Source organism: Notechis scutatus, chromosome 9, assembly GCF_049901735.1.
Source record: "Notechis scutatus isolate UNSWTSFEM ecotype Mainland chromosome 9, rNotScu1.2, whole genome shotgun sequence".
Lineage (NCBI taxonomy): Eukaryota > Metazoa > Chordata > Lepidosauria > Squamata > Elapidae > Notechis > Notechis scutatus.
In genome coordinates this window covers 23650048-23670118 of record NC_142017.1, presented here as the reverse complement: position 1 = coordinate 23670118, position 20071 = coordinate 23650048, and the positions used below count along the sequence as shown (strand labels likewise).

The 20071-nt window shown below is 41.9% G+C and overlaps 1 protein-coding gene across 1 annotated transcript in view; it reads left to right on the top strand.

The window, feature by feature from the left end:
• HYDIN (HYDIN axonemal central pair apparatus protein) overlaps nt 1-20071 on the top strand; it is a 285840-nt gene that overhangs the window by 32210 nt on the left and 233559 nt on the right. The window contains 3 exon segments of the mRNA XM_087971902.1: nt 2651-2874; nt 3151-3218; nt 16076-16311. Of these exon segments, the coding sequence (XP_087828028.1) occupies nt 2651-2874; nt 3151-3218; nt 16076-16311 (528 nt within the window).

The window sequence follows — 20071 nt, the reverse complement described above, 5'->3', positions numbered from 1 at the left end:
TGGGCAACTATTAGTGTGCAGAATTATTATGCAACTAAATAAAAATGAAAATTTTCCCATTTTACTCATTTATTTTCATCTGTTAAAGTGAGAATAATAAACAAACAACTCAAAATTTACAAATAAACATTTCTGACAATTCAAAAAAAATCAATGACCAATATAGCCACCCTTCTTTTCAATAACAGTCATAAGACTTCCATTCATTGAGTTTGTCAGTTTCTTGATCTATTGACGATCAACTTTTTGTGCAACAGCAACCACAGCCTCCCAGACACTGTTCAGAGAGGTGTACTGTTTTCCTTCACTGTAAATCTCCCCTTTAAGAAGGCCCCACAAGTTCTCAATAGGGTTTAGGGTCAATAGGGTAAAGTGAGGAAGGGGGCCATGTCATTATTTTTTCATCTTTTAGGCCTCTTTACTGGCTAGTCACCCAGTGGAGTACTTCAATGCATGCAATGGAGCATTGCCCTGCATAAAAACCAGGGTCTTCTTGAAAGATGCAGACTTTTTCCTATATCCTATTCCTTCCTTCCTGCTTGAAGAAAGTCTCTGTCAGGCTACAGAACTTTTCCTATTCAATCAACTAGAATGAACTTCTGAAAATGTATCAAAACGTATCAAAAGGAATCCTTTATTGAGATGAGACAATTCATGTAGGGGTTAAAAGCAGCGTCTAAGGTCTCTCAGGGATGCAGAGATAGATAAGGGAGTTTAAAACCCCTCCCCTTATCTTGATGTGTATTTAGTAAAACAAAGAGCCAACATGTTAATTCCCCCACCCCCTTTTTAGAATGATCTTTTCCAGGGTTTCCCAGGACACATTTCACTGTGGAATTTTTATGGTCTCTTCATCTCCTGGCTGTCTCTCTCAGAGGCGATAGGTTCCGGCCATCTGGGTTTCATCCCTCCATTGTATCATGTGTAGGTTATACAAATTCGATATAAGATTAAATATATTCAGGTTACATCAAGAAGGATTTCTTTATCAGTCTCCCCCCCACCTTTTCTTCTTCCATTGAAGAAATGACAGATACACAATCTGACAGTCTCTTCTAAAAAGTAGGTTTGGGGAGTTGATTTTGAGTCCATCTTCAATCCAAAAAGGTGCAACTAGCTCATCTTTAATAACACCAGCCTATACCAGTACCCCACCTCTACCTTGTTGGCATCTGAGTGAAGTGGAGCTCTGTGCCTGTTGTGTCTGCGCAGGTGCGGACACATAATAGCCCACCACGACTAGCATGGGAAATACACTTTGAAGTGATTGGGTAACGGCATGGCAGGCACCTGCTATATAAGCGTTGCCCACCAGCCGTTACTGGTTGTTGAGTAAGCAGTTGTACTTACCGGAATAAACTTGAGTTGCGGATCCCTGGCTCTGAGACTTCATTCCGGCCGTATTTAACAGTGCCTGTTACTGATCCAGCCATGGCTCATCCATCTGGTTCATCAAGAATCACTCTCATCTCATCAGTCCATAAAAATCTTTGAAAAAATCTGTCTTCAGATATTTCTTGGCACAATCTTGCAATTTCAACTTATGTGTCTTGTTAAGTAGTGGTCAGATTTCAGCCTAACCCTAACCCTTAACCCTTACCTTGGCCATATTTCTGAGCACTGAACACCTTGTACTTCTGGGCACTCCAGGTAGGTTGCAGTTCTGAAATATGACTGCACTGGAAGATAATGGGTTCCTGGTAGGTTCATATTTGATTCTTCTCAAATCTTTGGCAGTTAAGGTATGTGGTTTTTTTTTTTTTGTCAATAGTTTCTTGCGACCCTGTTGACTATTTGCAACAAAATGTTTTATGGTTCTGTGATCATGCCCCCAAATCTTAGCAATTTCAAGAGTGCTGCATCCCTCTGAAAGACTTTTATTTATTTATTTTTATTTTTCAGAATCAGTTAAATCTCTTTTTGGGCCAATTTTGCCTGAGGAAAAGAAGCTGCCTAATAATTATGCACACTTTGATATAGGGTGTTGATCTCCTTAGGCCACACCTTCCCCCATTATACAATACACATCACCTGATCTGCTTACATCCACTAAGCATTTAAATTTATATAGCTTGGAGGTGCAAAATATGTATACAAAGGCTGATACGATCAAAATACTCCCTTGCCTAATAATTGTGCACTCAGTGTATATCATCAGTACAAATGCATAAAGTATATAATGTCTAAATAAGAATAAACCCCAAATTTGCCCACGTAGCACCAAATCTTTCAATGTCGTCTGAAGCAATCTGATCTTTATAAGCTTTGGAAGGGCAGGAGGGGCATTTGCCCTTCAGCAAAGGGTCTCCGGGATTTCTCAGGCCAGAGAGTGATGATGAAAAGAAGCCTAGGTAATACTCTTACAGGACGGAGGCATTTCTGCAAAATAAATGGGTAGGGATTCAAGGATGCCCCATGACGGTGCTGGACCCAGTTGCTATGATGTGTATTGCCAGAGCCACCAGTAACAAATGTTGGCTAGGTCAGTTCTTCAGGCCATTTCTAATGCAATCCAGTGTCAGAACCCATTTAGGTGGATACCTTTGAACTGTGGCTTTTCACACAGCTTAGAAGTAACTCAGAGCTACCACTGTTCTTGAACTGCCAAGTTCCTTCCCCCACTTATCTTTCTATCTTCTCTCTGTGCCAGGCAATCTTATCTAACCAAGGAGCTATTGATGCCCTCTTCCACCTGATGTGGCCCTCCACTGTGCTGGGTGCCTGTTTTGCCTTTCAACCCAGAGAAGGAATCCTTGAACCGGGTGGCCATCAGGCCATTCACATTTCTTTCAGCTCTACTGTCCTGGGCCCCTTCTCAGAAGAATTCAGGTTCCATGTGAATGGATCTCCCCAGCCTGTGACCTTAGTGATTCGGTAAGTCCCAACATTTAGAACATCAGCTAGAGTCCTTGTTAAGGTTAACTAACTTTCACAGAGGCATTTGCACTGTCTGGTGAGGTCTGTTAGCCATGTGCAGATTCATCTCTTCTTTGTGATAAGAAAAAAATACACTTGAATGTAAAATGTTTCATGGAACTCATTCTGTTGGGCATCTGGCAGAATCAGTGGGTGTCTTCATTGCTTATCTCTGCTGGAGCAGCATGGTTTGCTCTCTTTGTATTTTAAAAATCTCTCCGTTTTTCACCTCAGGGGCTGCGTCATCGGACCCACTTTTCATTTCAGTGTCCCCTCTCTTGATTTTGGGGATGTCTCCTTCGGTAAGCCAGTCCTCTACATTCATTTTGTTTGGGGATTCCACCTTGGCCTATTAGCCCAATGTGCAGTGGTGGGATCCAAATTTCTTAACAACCAGTTCTGTGGGCGTGGCCTAATTTGTGGATGTGGCTTGGTGGCCGTGTGTCTGGGTAAGCTTGGCTTGGGTGGGCATGGCTTGGTGGTCACGTAACTGGCTGGGCATGGCCAGGGTGACTGGCAAACCAAACACAAGTGGTCCTTGCTTAATGGCGGGTTGCTTAGCAAGTGTTCTAATTTACGACTGACCTTCTCAGAGCTATTTGACCAGTTTTTGGAGTTTTGACAGCTATGCACACACATGCATGCATGCACGCATGCACACATTCCTTTCTAACCCTGCTATTCTATGATTCTGTAAGGATCTCCTGCTGGAGCAGGGGGTTGGACTAGAAGATGACCTCTGAGATCCCTTCCAGCTGTAGATTGCTGTGCTGTTTCAGAGTCTTCTAAAGCTAGGGTTTGTGTCCTTCCTTCCTCTCCTTTTTTTCTCCCTCCCTCCCTCCATGTATTTATCTATCCATCCATATATCTTTTTCACTTTCTCCTCTCTCCCTCTCTTTCTTTCTTTTTCTTTCTTTGTTCCTTCCTCTCTCCCTTTCTTTGTCTATCCCTTTTCTTCCCTTTGCTTCCTTTCTATTTTTTCTTTCTTTCTCTTTTCTTTCTTATCTCTCTCTCTCTTCCTCTCTCATTCCCTGTTTTTCTTTTTCCCTCTTTTTTCTGTCTTTCCCTCTCTTTCTCCCCCCTTTCTGTCTCTCTCTCTCTATGGCTCTCTCTCCCCCATATCGCTCTCTGTCTCTCTCTCTCTCTCTCTGCACCTCTCTCACTTCCCCTCTCTCTCCCCCACTCTGTGTCTGTGTGTGTCTGTCTCACTCTCTCTCTCTCTCAAAGTCGTGGCCGGGCCAAGCCAGCAAGCCTTCCTTGGAGCTCTTTTCTACTTCTTTCATTTCTTCTTTTTGGAATCCAGACTGGCTGAACAATGATCGCCACCCATGGTGGATGTGTCCCTTTGGGCGATCCTTCTCCTCCTCCTCTTCCCCCCCCCTCCTCCTCCTCTCACAACCAGCAGCTGTGGCAGGGCTGGGAGGGTGCACACATGCGGGGAGACCCTCCTCAAGCAAGCAGCCGCCTGCCCCGCACCCAGTTTTTCTGTGCTTTGGCACTTGCTTGAGGAGTGTCTCCTCTCGTGTGTGCACCCTCCCGGCCCCACCACAGCCGCTGGTCACGAGAGGATGAGGAGGATGGTTGCCCAAAGAGATGCTTCCACCACGGCTGGTGATTGTTGTTCAGCCAGTCTGGATTCCAAAAAGAAGAAATGAAAGAAGTAGCGAAGAATGCCAAGAAAAGCTTGCTGGCTTGGCCCAGCCGCGGCTTTGAGGGAGAGAGAGACACACATAGAGACACACACACAGACACAGAGAGTGGGGGAGAGAGAGGGGAAGATAGGGACCTGACCGCTTCGCTATTCCCCGCCATCACCCTTACCTTCTTAGGCCAGGCGAGGGAGGGGAGGTTGAGGGGCACAGAGGGCAGCTCCCCCTGGCAATCCCCCTTTCCCTTGGTGCTCTGACTTCCCATGGCCCGCCGGCCTGAACACCAGGTCAGACCACTAGAAGGGCACTTCCCCGCTTCTCAGCAGAGCTCTTGTGCTGGCCACTGCAGAACCCTCCACCACCTTCCCCAACTTCTCCCTCAACTTTGAAATGATGACGTCTGTTGCTGACGCGGGTGCAACTGGTGGGTGTGGTGGGGCCAACCAGGGGCGATTGTTTCGGGTCCAACAAAGGGGCTGTGGGCGGGAGAGGGAAGGGGTGGCAGGCAAAGGGGTCATGTGGGTGGCAAAGTGTCATGCAAGGGTTAGGGCCCAGTAGCTATGGTGAATCCGAGCTAAATTTCACTGTACCAGAGAACATGTGGAGAGACTCATGTACTCCTGCTGCTGGGAAAGCAAGAGAGTCTTTCCCGCACAGCGAAAAGTTTGCAAGTTTCCCTCCAATAGGGAAACAGGCAGCTCCAGGCGGCAGAGAAGCAGCCTAGTTGAATCCTGTTTCTCTCTGCTACCCGGAGCTGTGCTGGGAAAGACTCTCTTGCTTTCCCAGCAACAGGAGAACACGAGCCTCTCCACATATCCTCCGGTACAGTGAAATTTAGCTTGCATCCACAGCAGTCTGCATCTCGCCCCCCGCCTGGATTCACCGCAGCTGCTGGGCCTTACCTGCTGGGGGGCTAGGGTGGTGGGTGGCAGTGGCAAAAGGCAAGTGGGGTAGGGGGGAAAGACGACTGGCAGTGGCAGGTAGGTGACTGGGCCCTGGAGCTTGCAGAACCTCACTCACCCAGGGAGATCAGGCAGGGCACAGCGGAAGGCATGCAGCAATGGCTGGCCTGGCAGGTGGGCAAAAGCAGGCTGCAGGCGATGCTGCACATGTGCGATAAGGACTGACTGGGCATGGAGGGGAGGGGGAGGGCCAGCCAATGGTGCGATTTGCCGGTTCTCTGAACTGCACAGAATCATAACAACCGGTTCTATAGAACCAGGCAGGACCGGTAGAATCCCACCCCTGCCAATATCCATCTAGTCCAAGGCTTGCTTTGCAGTCCCAATAAGTCCCCCAGAGGGACTCAGGTCCTCCAGGCTAGATAAGGCAAGAAGCTTGTTTCCTGCTGGTCATTTGCTACCTGCTGGTCAAAAGGAAAGCATGCTTCTTGGATGAGAAGCAAATGTTTTCAAGGAAAAAAGCAAGAAAGTTCAGCTTTTGAAAAGCACCTCTGGGACAACCATGACCTGTGACTGAAGAACCTCCATAGACATGCCCAGATGTTCAGTATGTTCACTTGGGAGACGGGACAAAGGGGAGGGGAGGGTGGGAAGTAAAGTCCAAGCAGCAGGGAGTGCAGTCAAGCTGTGGTGACTCCTTTGGAGGATGGCAACTCTTTTAGGAGACTCCACAGAATCAGAGGCTCTGTGGTGAGGAAAGGCTCTCAGGAGCTGTAACTGGAAAAAAATTGTGGATGGAATTTTAATAGCTGATGGAATCCTCAACTTGCAACTGTAGTCAAGCCTGGCAATTGCAGTCATAAGTCACAATGCTAGCAAAAGAGGTCATTGTGTGACTGACCTGACTTTACAATCTTTTTTACAGCAGTCACAAGTGAACTGCATTTGTAAAGTAAATGTGGTGGTCATTAAACAAACATGGTGGTTGTTAAGTGAACTCATGGTCTGCTGTGGGCTGGGTGATTCTAGAAGCGGGAAATAAATGCTTCTTTCTAGCAAAAGATTCCTCAATTGCCATCCCATGGCCTTCTGATGCTGCAAATGGCCCTGCAGTAAAAGGGGTCCGGTTGCTGAGCGCCCTAAATGCAGTCACTTTGGAATCAAACTATCAATAGCTTTGAGGGGCTGTCGTAACTTTGATCAGTTGCTAAACGATCGGTCATAACTCAGGACTACCTATATTGTGTATGCATTTCCATATTGTGATCTTCTCTTCTTTTTTTAAAAAAAAAGATTTTTATTTTTTAAGACAAACATATACAGACAAAAACATAAAAAACATAAAACCATCTTCCAATTATATACATACAGTGTTTCAGTTGGTTACAAATCTTTTGTGCTATCCTTTCATAGTCCTTACTCACAAGTTATATAGGTTCTCAAATTGTCAATCTGGTATATGCTTATATGTTTATCAGTTACTAATCATTCATTTGACTAAACTATTATTCCATCATTTTATACGAGATATTCTAGATTTTATTGTAAATTTATATTATACATTTATCCAATGGTTATATATTTTGTATTATATTCTATATCAATCTATTGATCTTCTATTACAAAACTTAGTCTATTTCATTACCATGTCTTTTTATCTAACCATTGATAAAATAAGTCCCATATCATAAAAATTGTTTATCTTTTTGTTCTCTAATTTCAAATGTCAATTTGTTCATTTCAGCACAGTCCATAATTTTCTTAATAACTTCCTCCTGCATAGGTATTTTTTCATTTTTCCAATTCTTAGCAAATACAATTCTAGCCGCTGTTAAAACATTTACAATCAAATATTTCAATTCTTTATTGTATATTTCCAGTATAATTCCCAGTAAAAATATCTCTGGTTTAAAGTTCTATGTGTTGTTTTATCATTTTTTCCAACCACGTGTGGATTTTAGTCCAATATCTTTTTGCATCTGAACATGTCCACCACATATGGTAATATGAACCAGGTACCTGATGACATTTCCAACATTTATCCGATTTGTTCTTAAATATTCTCGCAATTCTCATCGGGGGTAAATGCCACCTGTAAAACATCTTATCCAAATTTTCTTTATAAGCAGTTGACATTGTCATTTTATAATTTTGAGACCACATTTTTTTCCATTTCTCTAAATCAGTGGTTCCCAAACTTTTTAAGTCCACCGCCCCCTTGGTGCTACAAACTCATCCTTGGTGCCCCCCACCCAGAGGTGGGATTCAAATATCTGTGGGCGTGGCCTAATTTGTGGGTGTGGCTTGCTGGTCATGTGACTGGGTGGGCGTGGCCAGGTGACTGGCAAACCAAATACAAGTGGTCCTCACTTAATGGCCGGTTGTTTACCAAGTGTTCTAATTTATGACTGGCCTCCCCAGAGCTACTTGACCTGTTTTTGGAGTTTTGACAGCTTTAGATCAGGGGTCTAAATCCCACTCCTGCCTGTGTGTGAGAGAGAGAGAGGGAGAGAGAGAGGTTGGATCAGATCTCTCTCTCTTTCTCTCTCTCCCACCAACGCCAGAAAGCCACCGTCAGTCAAAATTCATATTAGTGGTCTCCGGGATTTAAAATTATGAGTTTGGTGGTCCCTGAGGTCCATCCTCCCAGACTGGCTTTGCTCTACTTTCCCGATGCACTGCAGGGCCGGTGCTTCAAACATGGATGGGGGGAGAGAGAGAGAGAGGAGAGAGGGAGAGGGAGGGGAGAGGGAGAGGGAGGGGAGAGGGGGAGAGGAAGAGGAAGAGAAAGGCAGGCGGGCAGGAAGACAGACAGACCTTTTGGATGGATGGATAGGTAGATAGGTAGATAGATAGATCTATATTGGTAGATTAGGTAAGTAGGTAGACAGAAAGACAGACAGGTAGGTAGATAGGAAGGCAGGCAGGCAAACAGACAGAACTTTTGGATAGATGGATGGACGGACGGACGGACAGACAGACAGACAGAATGCGACAGCGGCAGCACTTTGGGAAAGTGGTGGCGGCGGCTTTTCCCAATGTGCTGTCGCATTCGAGGCGCTGGTTCCAGTGTGGTACAACAGTCAATGGGGTGAGCCTGCAGGGCCGGCGCCTCGAACGCCCCCTGCCACCTCTTAGCATCCCCAAGGGGGTCAGCAGAGGGGTGCTAAGAGGCAGCAGGGGGGCATTCGAGGCACCGGCTGGCCCTGCAGGTATTGACTAGCACCGCTCTGGAGCCGGCACCTCCAGTGCAGAAGCAGTGGCACGTTATGTCCCGCCGCAGCCACATTTGACACGCCACCCCCTGCTGCCTCTTAGCGCCCCTCTGCTGGTCCCCTTGGGGACACTAAGAGGCGTCAGGGTGGCGTTCGAGGCACTGGCCCTGCAGATTCACCCATTGACTGTAGCACCGCTCCAGAGCCGGCGCCTCAATGGGTGAAACTGCAGGGCCGGCCGGCTCCTCGAACGCCCTCCTGCCGCCTCTCAGCACCCCTCTGCTGGCCCCCTTGGGGACGCTAAGAGGTGGCAGGGGGCAGCGCATCGAATGTGGCTGCGACGGGACATAACGTGCCACCACTTCTGCATTGGAGGCGCCGGCTCCGGAGCATTGCTACAGTCAATGGGTAAACCTGCAGGGCTGGCACCTCGAATGCCCCCCTTCCGCCTCTTAGCATCCCCAAGGGGGCTGGCAGAGGAGCGCTAAGAGGCGGCAGGGGGCGGCGCATCAAACGCGGCTGTGGCGGCACATAACGTGCCACCACTTCCTCATTGGAGGCACCAGCTTCGGAGCAGTGCTAGTCAATGGGTGAATCTGCAGACCGGCTCCTCAAACGCCCACCTGCCACCTCTTAGCATCCCCAAGGGGGCCGGCAGAGGAGCTCTAAGAGGCGGCAGGGGGGCGGCACGTCGAACGTGGCTGCGTCGGCACCAGCTCCGGAGCAGTGCTACAGTCAATGAGTGAACTTGCAGGGCCGGCGCCTTGAACGCCCCCCCGCCGCCTCTTAGCTCCCCCCCTGCTGGCCCCCTTGACTCTTAGCACCCCCCTAAGGCATCCCACCGACCCCCAGGGGGCGGTACCGCCCACTTTGGGAACCACTACTCTAAATCAATCCCATATCCAAAATTTTTCCCCCAAGCAATCATCGTTTCTTTAACTTGTTCTTCCTCTAGTTTAAATTCTAATAAATGTCCATAGAGTTTTTTAATTACCTTTTCATCAGTACCCATCAAAATTTTATCTAAATCAGTCAACTTATCATAGAAACCTTTTTTTTATCTTTATCAAATCTAGATTGTATTTGTACATATGAAATCCAATTCATTTTTATACGTTGTTCTTCCAACGCTTGGATAGATTTAAGTTCACCCTTTTCATTCAATATCTAACTCTTTGTTCCTTTTTATATGTTATTGGATAAGAAAAAGCTTCGAAAGTAGATATCCATAATGGAATTTTTAAATAATATAGCTTTTTTATCTTCTCCCAGTTTAAGAACAATGTCTCTTGAATATAGTGTCTTCTAAAATACCCCTGTGTTTTAGTTCCCTTATATACCAGAGTAAAGCATGCCATCCCAACAGCAAGTCATGTCCTTCTAGGGTCAATAATCTACTGTTCCTTAATGTTATCCAGTCCTTTACCCACATCAAGTTTGTCACCTGATAATATAATTCCCAATTGGGCAAAGCGAATCCTCCTCTTATTCTTGCATCTTGTAACAGTTTAAGTTTTATTCTTGCTTTCTTTCCCTGCCAAATGTATTTTAACACTATTTTATTTAGGTCTTCAAAACACTCTTTCCCTAATCTGATTGGATTCTTTCGTCTTGCTAATATGTTCTTTGTTAATAACTTTGTTTTATCTTTATTTATTTTCAAACCTGCTACTTTTCCATATTCTTCTATTCTTTCTATTAATTTAGGTGCTGTTTCCAGTGGGTCTTCTAGTATAAATACCAGGTCATCTGCAAAGGCTTGCAATTTATACTCTTCCTTTTTAATTTTCATTTTATTTCTTTTTCTTCTCTGATATTCCTGTTCAACACTTCCAATGTTAACACAAACAGCAGGGGCGACAGTGGACAGCCTTGTCTAGTCCCTTTTCTTATATCTATAGAATCTGTTAACTCTCCATTTATCATAAACTTTGCAGTTTGCTTATAATATATCGTTTCTATGGCTTGAATAAATTTTTTACCAAAGCCCATTTGTTCCAGTTGTAGTAACATAAATCGCCAACTCACATTGTCAAAGGCTTTCTGTGCATCTAAAAACATCAGAGCCATTTGCTTTTCAGGATGTGCCTCATAATATTCCAAAGTATCCAGAATTATTCTCATATTATCTTTAATTTGTCTCTTTGGCAGAAATCCATTTAGATCAGAATGAATAAAATTATTTAAATATCTTTTCAGTCTTTCTGCCAAAATCGAAGCAAATATTTTATAGTCTGAGTTTAATAGGGATATAGGTCTATAGTTTTTAACTTGCTGTGGGTCTGTATTTTCCTTCAGTATAAGTGTAATGTATGCTTCTGACCATGTTTGGGGTATTCTCTTCTTTGACATAACTTCATTCATAACTTCTAGTAATTGAAGATTCAGTGTTTCCTGAAATGTCTTATAAAATTCCGCTGGCAAACCATCTGGACCTGGTGCTTTTCCAATGTTTTGTTTTTTTAGAGCTTCTGTTAGTTCCATCATCGTCATGTTCCCTTCTAACATTATTTCAATGTCTGGGTATCTTGAAATTCGATTAGCGACTCTTCTTTTCTTGTATCTTCCTCCTTTCCTCTAAAATATTCTAGATAGAATAGCTCAGCTTCTTCAACTGTGTCAATTCTGTGTCTTTGTTCCTGCAAGGTGAACATGAGATCTTCTGCAGACATGATATTATTCCGATTAAAATCGGAATTCTGTTCTTTTTGGCGCGGGCGGCGGGCGGGCGGCGTGGGGCGGGCGGCTGGCGCGAGCGGGTGGGCGGGCGGCGCGCGAGCGGGCGGCGGGTGGGCGGGTGGCGCGGGCGGCGGGCGGGCGGCGCAAGCGGCGGGCGGGCAGCGTGGGCAGTGGGGGTCTCTTTTGGCCGGCCCGATTTTTTTTTCAGAGGGGAATATCATGCCTGCTTCTGGTATTAACCATCTGTAATTTACTCCTCTCTTAAGTAACTCTTTAGTCAGAAATAAGTATTCTCTTCTCATCTCTCTCACTTTTCTCGGTACTTGTTTCAGTACCACAATTTCTTTGTCTTTATACTTTAGCATTTTCTCTCGCCACTTGCAGTATCTGTGTTTTAATAGTTTTCTTTGTAAATCTAATGTGCGCTTCTCTTGGTAGTTGCATATCTCCTTGCATATCTTGTATAGACACGGAACACTTCATCCATTCCATCCATCGTCTTCTCTTTGGTTATCTCTAACGCTTCTGCCAGGATTTCTGTCATTATTTCAGCAAGGTTTTCACCCTTTTCTTCTTCTGTGTTTTGGAATCTCAAAATTCGGACCTGTCTATTTCCCATCCCAAAGATCTGCTCCTGTCTCAACTTCACTCAATCGAGTATCAATATCTCTTTGTACATCTTGTTCTTCAATTTTCTTGAATCTGTCCTCATATTTCATCATCATCTGTTGGATATTCTCAACTTTCTCATCTGTCTTCTGTTCTTTGCTCTATATTCTCTGTTCTCTTTTCAATGTTGTCTGTTTTTGCTTGCATATTTTAGATTCTTTGCATAATCATCTGCAGTGTCACTTCCTTCTCCTTCTCCTGTTGTAACATCATCTGTATTGATCGTTGTCCTCCAGATGGTGAAGAGGAAGATGTTGGTATTGAAGAAGCTGAGGCTCTTATTTTTCTATTCATCTTGTAATACTTGATGAAAAAAGAAAGAATAAGAGACGAGGGCAGACAACTGCCACCCCAATAAAAAATAAAAAGAGAAAAAATAAAAAAGGAAAAATTTTCAGGCACTTGTATACCTTAATCCAATTGGTTCCAGTTATAAAAAAAAGAAAAAAAATGTAAAAGGAAGAGAGGGTGAAAAAATAAAAAAAAAGAAATTTAAAAAAATAGAAGTCTGTGTTCATCTTAATAAAAAAGATACAGCAAAAAGAAGGAAAGGGAGAAAAATATATTCTACTTCCTGGATCAAAAGGCTAAGATTCCAACATAAAAATCCAGTTGGAGGGGAAGTAAAAAAAAGGATGACAGACAATTCTGACTGGAAGCAAACCACTGCCACTTAAATGTCCAAGGCTCTTTGGTAAATCAAATCAGAATTTCCAGTTCTGTTTTCAAGGTCACTTCAGTCTTCTTTCAACTTCAACTCCAGACACTGGCTATCAATAGTTTCACAGAAGAGCACCTGTATAAACAATCTGCCATGCTCAGAAAAAAGCTCCTTGAATGTAACTCCAATGTATAAACAAGTAGAAAAGAAAACAATGTATCCAAGCCTCTAAATGGCAGTGTTACTTATTTCTCTTCACTTTCACTTCCCCTCGTATATCCAAAGCCAGGAATAGATAAAAAAAGTAAAGTCTTTAGAAAGAAAAAGAAAAAGGTAAATCTCAAGTGAAAAAGCTAAAAAAAATAAGAGTCCTAATCAAAAGAGACTTTCAAAGAGATTATTTAAAAAGTAAAAAATTAGAGGAAAAGATCAGTCCAGTTTAAAATTGTGAAGCTTTAACCAAATTCCAAGTTCCAATAAAAAGGAAAAACCCTTCAGTTTAAATTTAGCTTAATCTCGCTGCTTAACCTCTTTTGTCCTCACTTTTAATTTCACTTTAAGTCTTTTAGGTGTTCTCTCCAAAAAATAATAAGTAGAAATTAATCTCACCAAACTGACACACTTTCTTTCGCGATCTCTTCCGTTCCGGAGCTGTGCCAGCTTCAGCAGCTTAAATGCCTGCCTCTCCGCTGCTGTCAAAAAGGGCTTCTCCTGGATCTACCAGGGACTTTGCAGTATCCCTGGGATCGACACGATATGCCCTTCTCTGTCACCGTCTCTACGGGACGGTTTAGGTCCAATGGGACCGTCCAACAGCAGAGATATCGGCGGCGATCTTGGAGCCTCAAGATTACATGCCGTACTGTCGCAACGCCAGCTCCACCCTTCTGTGACCTTCCCCTCTGAAGCTGTGAAACAAGGGATTTCAGTGATTTTTTTCAGGGTTGAGAATGGGATAAAGTTTGAAGTTTATGCAAGAAGCTCTCTTGGTGAAAGGAAGGCAGTGCTGCTGCTACTGCTGCTGCTGCTGCTGCTGCTGTGGCTTCTCTGATCTCACAGTTCTGTCCATTTTTTTGCGAAAATGTCAGTCCCAACTTAATTTTAGTAACTATTGATACTTTCTGGGAAGATCTTTATGTTATGTCTCACCTTTACAAAGGAGGTGAAAAGTCCAAACTTCCACTGAATACAAATAGGCAAGCAAATCCAGCAATTATAGAGTTAACTCCTTTGAGCCGATAATGTTCTTGGCAGTCTCACACACACTGCCTGCCAAATCCGACCAGATAAGAGCAACATAAATCACGAAGGCTTTCAGGAAACAGACTGCACCGAAGCTCCACAGAAAAACTCACACTTTGTCCTGAACAAACTTTCCAGAGCGAACACACCCACTTTTATTTCCTGTGGAGCGTGTCAGTCCCTCAGTTCAGACTCTGATTCGTCCCTTCTTTCTGCGTTGCAGCTTGCACTTTTGCCTATGACGCTGCCTCGCATCAATCCAGCATTCCTCAGCTTGATCCTCAGTCAGAGACTCTGATACGCCTTCCTGGTTATCTGCCGACACCTGAGGCACAATCAGGGTGGAAGGCATTGCCGAAGAGGAAGGTCCTGAGGAGAAAGGCAGTTCCAAATCCTCCTCTTCCTCATTGTCCAAGTCTTTGTCCTCTAACAAAGCAGGCTCAAACCTCAAAGCCAAATCCTCCTCTTCCTCATTGTCCAAGTCTTCGTCCTCTAACAAAGCAGGCTCAAACCTCAGAGCCACAACATCTTTATAGCATGAAATTCATTACAAGTGTAGCGTAATGTGGCTTAAAATAGCCATAGTTCAGAGAAGGAAGCCCTGGAAAGCTATAGTATCTGACAGGGTTGGTTTGAATGCCACTCAGGAAAGCAGATATTCCTCCTACATTCTCTTTGGTCTTCCTGGCACTGCTTTTTTTAAAAAAAAAAAAACAAGTTTTATTAATTTTTCAAAAACAAACAAATCATCATTAACCATTACATACTTGAACCTTTTTCCATTATAAATTTAACAAGTCAGATAAAACCTATAATTCTATTTTAAACCATTTCCATATAAGCATACAAAAACCTCTTATCCAGTTTCTCTTCACTTCTCTTTACTCTTATTCAATTTCATTATTATTATTTCATCTATTTCTTTCTGACTTGGTTACCATTATTCTCATTCTATATTTCTGCAAGGTTTTATCAATTCTCCCAGAAACACACAACACACAAGACATAAAAAAAAAAAAAGATCTTTTAGGAAAGTAACTTGGCCCCAGATATCTCTCTCTTCGTGGACTTCAATTATATTCATGCTCATCTTACATGTCATTACTTATTTTATTTACCATTCTAAGTCTTCTATATTAGCTTCTCCACACATTTCACTCTTGCTTAATTCTATCTTAATTAATCCATCTTAATTTGAGTCATTATATTTGTATCTTTTGTCCATTCTTTATTGTCCCTTTGTCTCCTGGCACTGCTTGATGGACCACTTTTGCAAGATCAGTGGGGGGGAGGATGAGGAGGAGGAGGAGGAGGAGGAACAATGATGACAACAACAATAACAACAATAATAGTCTGGAAGTCAGCTGCTTGTGGCAGTGCTGCCAACAAAGAAAGTGGCAGAAAAGGCAGAGTGATAGACCAGGGCATCCTGGTTATGGGATCTGGATGCCAAGGGTGGCCTAAGGTTGTGGAGGACTCTGTTATAAGCCCCACTCTGCATCCTGGATTGGGTTGAAAGGGTGACCATAGCAGCAGAGGCTCACTAGAAGTCCCAGGTGTTTCACTGGTGGGGTCTGGAGACCATGGGGGTGCATTTGTTCACTTTTGGTTGCAGAGTTTTGATGCAATATGGCAGTGATGGTCGGGAGGTGTGGGTGGGTGGGCAGGCCTGAGCCAGAAGCACCTAAGAGTAAGGGAGGTGTGTATGTGTGGGGGGCATTATTGGTATTATTGGGCAGAGCTATAGATAGAGTAGGAATCTGAGAGCAGACTGTATGCAGACTTGCCAGGAATTCTGAGTGTGCCTCCAATACCCTATGGTTATTAAACTTTCAACTCTTCTTCAGTCAGGAAGTGCTTCTATGAAGAAAATGACTAGCCCAAAGACACCCAATGAGCTTCCTTGGCCTAGGATGAACTTACAAAACACCACACCTCACTGCCTCTCATTTCCTTGGTTCCATCTGTTGTCATTCTTGAGCTTTTCCTCCTAAGAGCTGCCCTTTATCCCACTACCCTAAAGAGTACAAGCTAGCAAGACCTAAAGTTGACTTTGTGTAAAGTGGGAGGGTTTGCTTTGGTGGCCTTGTCCTTTTCAGAACCCTAATTCAGCTTACTTACAACCTCCATTCTTGCTTCCAGGTTTTCCTCAAACCCTGTCCTGCTGCCTCAGCAACACTTCACTGGTGCCCATGACTTTCAGCCTGCATGTCCCAGGAGATGGTAATGGAGATCCAAGTATTAGGAGTCAGGATCAAGCCTCTGACATCTCAAGGCCAATGTGGAGAAAGGCATGGTTTGCATCTGCAAAGCCCAAGGAATTTACCATCTCTCCTAGCTATGGTACCATTCGCCCCCAAGGATTTCTGGATATTGAGGTACAAAGTCACTGAAGCCTTGAAACTGAAATTTGAAGTACAACTAGTTATCTGTAGAACTTAATTGTGAGATTAAAATGCAATGTAAAGACTTCCTGAAATCAATCAATGGCCCTTGAAAATGCTGAATACTTAGTGAGTTGTTAATTATTTACCTTGCTCTTGAAAGATCCCTAGTCTTGGATGAAGCAAGCAGCAAATATAACATTTCTTCTCCAGATAAACTACGGGTAGTTCTCAACCTAAGACCATTTGCTTACTGTGTGCTCAAAATAACTATGGTACTTAAATACAGGTAGGCCTCGACTTAAAATAGTTCATTTAGTGATCATTTAAAGTTACAACAGTACTGAAAAAGTGACTTATAACCATTTTTCACATGACCATTACTGTATCCCCATGGTCACATGATCAAAATTCATATGCTTGGCAACTTACTCATATTTAGTTTTCCACTAATTTCCTTCTTTCATCCTTACTTGGTAGTATGCCTGTTGGAGATTGAGTTTAGTAAACCCTTTTCCTTTTGCCAGATGCCTCAGCATATCTTTCATGAAGGGTAAAGGGTAGTTATTGTGTATGCACATGGTATTAATTTCTTTAAAATCAATGCAGAGCCTCATTCCCCCCCCCCCCCATCTTTCTTTTCCTTAAATAACATGGGGGTTATCCATCTATCTTTGATTTTGCTGGCTGTATAAACCCTCTGGCCAGGTTGTTATCAATGTCCTCCCTTGGTTCCCTCAATTCTCTGGGTGTCATGGAATACATTTTGGGTTTAGGTAACTGCCCCTTCCACAAACTCTAGCGAACAGTCTGAGGGCCGGGAGGGGGGGCAGTACATTGCATTCTTCTTTGCTAAAAACATCTGCTAAGTCTCTGTATTCCCAAGAATCAAAGGGATTCCAGGGGGTTGTTCTGATAACACATCTGTTGCCTTATTCTGATTGTCTGAGGTTTGCGGTCTGTTAGCCTCTTCATCAGGTGGAATTGGAGGCGGTTCAGGGCCGAGCGCTAATTTGAGTTTCCTTTTTTTTTTTAATAAAAGTTTTTATTAATTTTAACGACAAACAAAAACACATAAAACATAAAACATAACATAAAAAACATCATCATTCTTCATATATTTATAGACAGTGTATCGGTTGGTTTACCACTCCTTTTTGTGCATCCATTTCATAGTCATCATAATAATTATGTTACATAATAACTCATATTATCGATCAACAATTATATATCCTAATATCATTATTAAACAATCATTTGACTATAATTTTACTAATTCATACTTAAGCGAGATAACTGTAATTTAGTTACTTTATTTTATAACAAATCATAAAATCATACCAAGTCTATCTTAATAAAATATTCTAAAAGTGTTATCAAGACCAAGAAAAAATGTATATTCGTTATTTCCTAAATTTCTAACTATTCTATTATTATATTGTATTATCTAACCATTGATAAAAAAGATCCCAAACTTCATAAAATTGTTTATCTTCTTGTTCTCTAATTCCAAATGTCAATCTACTCATTTCAGCACATTCCAATATTTTCTTAATAATTTCTTCCTCTAACGGTATTTACTCACTCTTCCAATTTTTAGCAAATACAATCCTAGCCGCTGTTAATACATTTACAATCAAATACTTTAAGTTTTTATTATATGTATCAGGTAAGATTCCCAATAAAAAAATCTCTGGCTTCAAATCTATATGTATGTTTCTTTGTCATTTTTTCCAACCATATGCGAATTCTAGTCCAGTATTTCCTGGCCTCCTCACAAGTCCACCACATATGGTAATATGAACCAGGAATCTGATGACATTTCCAGCACTTTTCAGATTTGTTCTTGAACATTCTTGCTATTCTTGTCGGGGGAAAATGCCACCTGTAAAACATCTTATACAAATTTTCTTTATATGCTGTTGACATTGTCATTTTATAATTTTGAGACCACAACTTTTGCCATTTCTCTAAGTCAATCCCATATCCAAAATCTTCCCCCAAGCAATCATTGTTTCTTTAACTTGTTCTTCCTCCAATTTAATTTCCAACAAATAATTATATAATTTTTAATCACTTTTTCATCAGTACCTGTCAAAATCCTATCTAAATCAGTCAATTTGTCATAAAATCCTTCCATTTTGGAATCTTTAAGATACCTTGAATGTATTTGCGCATATGAAAACCAATTCATCTTTATACCTTGTTCTTCTAAATTTTGCATCGTTTTAAGTTCACCCTTTTCATCTAGTAATTCCCCATATCTAACTGTTTGTTCCTTCTTATAAATTATAGGATAAGAAAAGGCTTCAATAGTTGATAACCAAACTGGAATTTTCAAATAACATTGTTTCTTAATTTTCTCCCAATTCAACCATAACGATTCCCGTATATAATGCCTTCTAATGCCTGTGATTTAGTTCCCTTATACCATAGAAAAGCATGCCAACCCAATAGTAAATCATGTCCTTCTAATGCCAACAATCTAGTCTTTCTTAACGTTATCCATTCTTTAGCCCACATTAAATTTGCAGCTTGATAATACAACTCCCAATTAGGAAGGCCAAATCCTCCTCTAATTCTAGCATCCTGTAAAAGTTTTAATTTTATTCTCGCTTTCTTACCTTGCCATATATACTTCAACACAATTTTATTTAATTCTTCAAAATAGTCTTTACCTAACCTAATTGGTATTGTTTGAAACAAATATAACATTCTAGGTAAAATATTCATCTTAATTGTTGAAATTCTACCTATCAGTGACAATTGTAAGTTTTCCCATTTTTTCAGATCAGATGCTATCTGCTGCTTAAGTTTAATATAGTTATTCTCTTTCAGTGTAGTACATCTTGACGTCAAATATATCCCCAAATATTTAACTTTATTCGTAACTTGAATTTTCAATAGGTCTGTCAGCTCTTCTCTTTGTCTTAATAACATGTTCTTTGTCAAAATCTTTGTTTTGTCTTTATTTATTTTCAAGCCAGCCATCTCACCATACATCTCTATCTTTTCAAATAGTTTTAAAGCTGTCTCAAGAGGATCTTCCAAAATAAAGACCAAGTCGTCTGCAAAGGCTTGCAATTTGAATTCCTCCTTTTTAACTTTCATTCCTTTTATATTTGTATCCTCTCTAATATTTCTATTTAACACTTCCAAAGTCAATACAAATAACAAAGGGGATAATGGACATCCTTGTCTTGTACCTTTTTAAATATTAATAGAGTCTGTAAGTTCTCCATCTATCATTACTTTTGCCGTTTGCTTATAATATATGGCTTCTATTGCTTGAATAAATTTTCTAGCAAAGCCCATCTGTTCCAATAATAATAGCATAAATCTCCAATTCACGTTATCAAATGCCTTTTGGGCATCTAAGAATATCAAAGCCATTTGTTTTTCAGGATGCGCCTCGTAATATTCCAATGTATCCAGGATTATCCTCATATTGTCTTTAATTTGTCTCTTTGGTAAAAATCCATTCTGATCAGGGTGAATAAAATTATTTAAATATTTTTTAAGCCTCTCTGCCAAGATTGAAGAAAAGATTTTGTAGTCTGCATTCAATAAGGAAATAGGTCTATAGTTCTTAATTTGTAATGGGTCGACCCCTTCTTTTGGGATAAGTGTAATATAAGCTTCTGACCATGTTTTAGGTATTTTCTTATTTACCATAACTTCATTCATGACTTCTAATAGTGGAATGCTCAATGATTCTTGTAGTGTTCTATAAAGTTCTGCCGGGAGACCATCT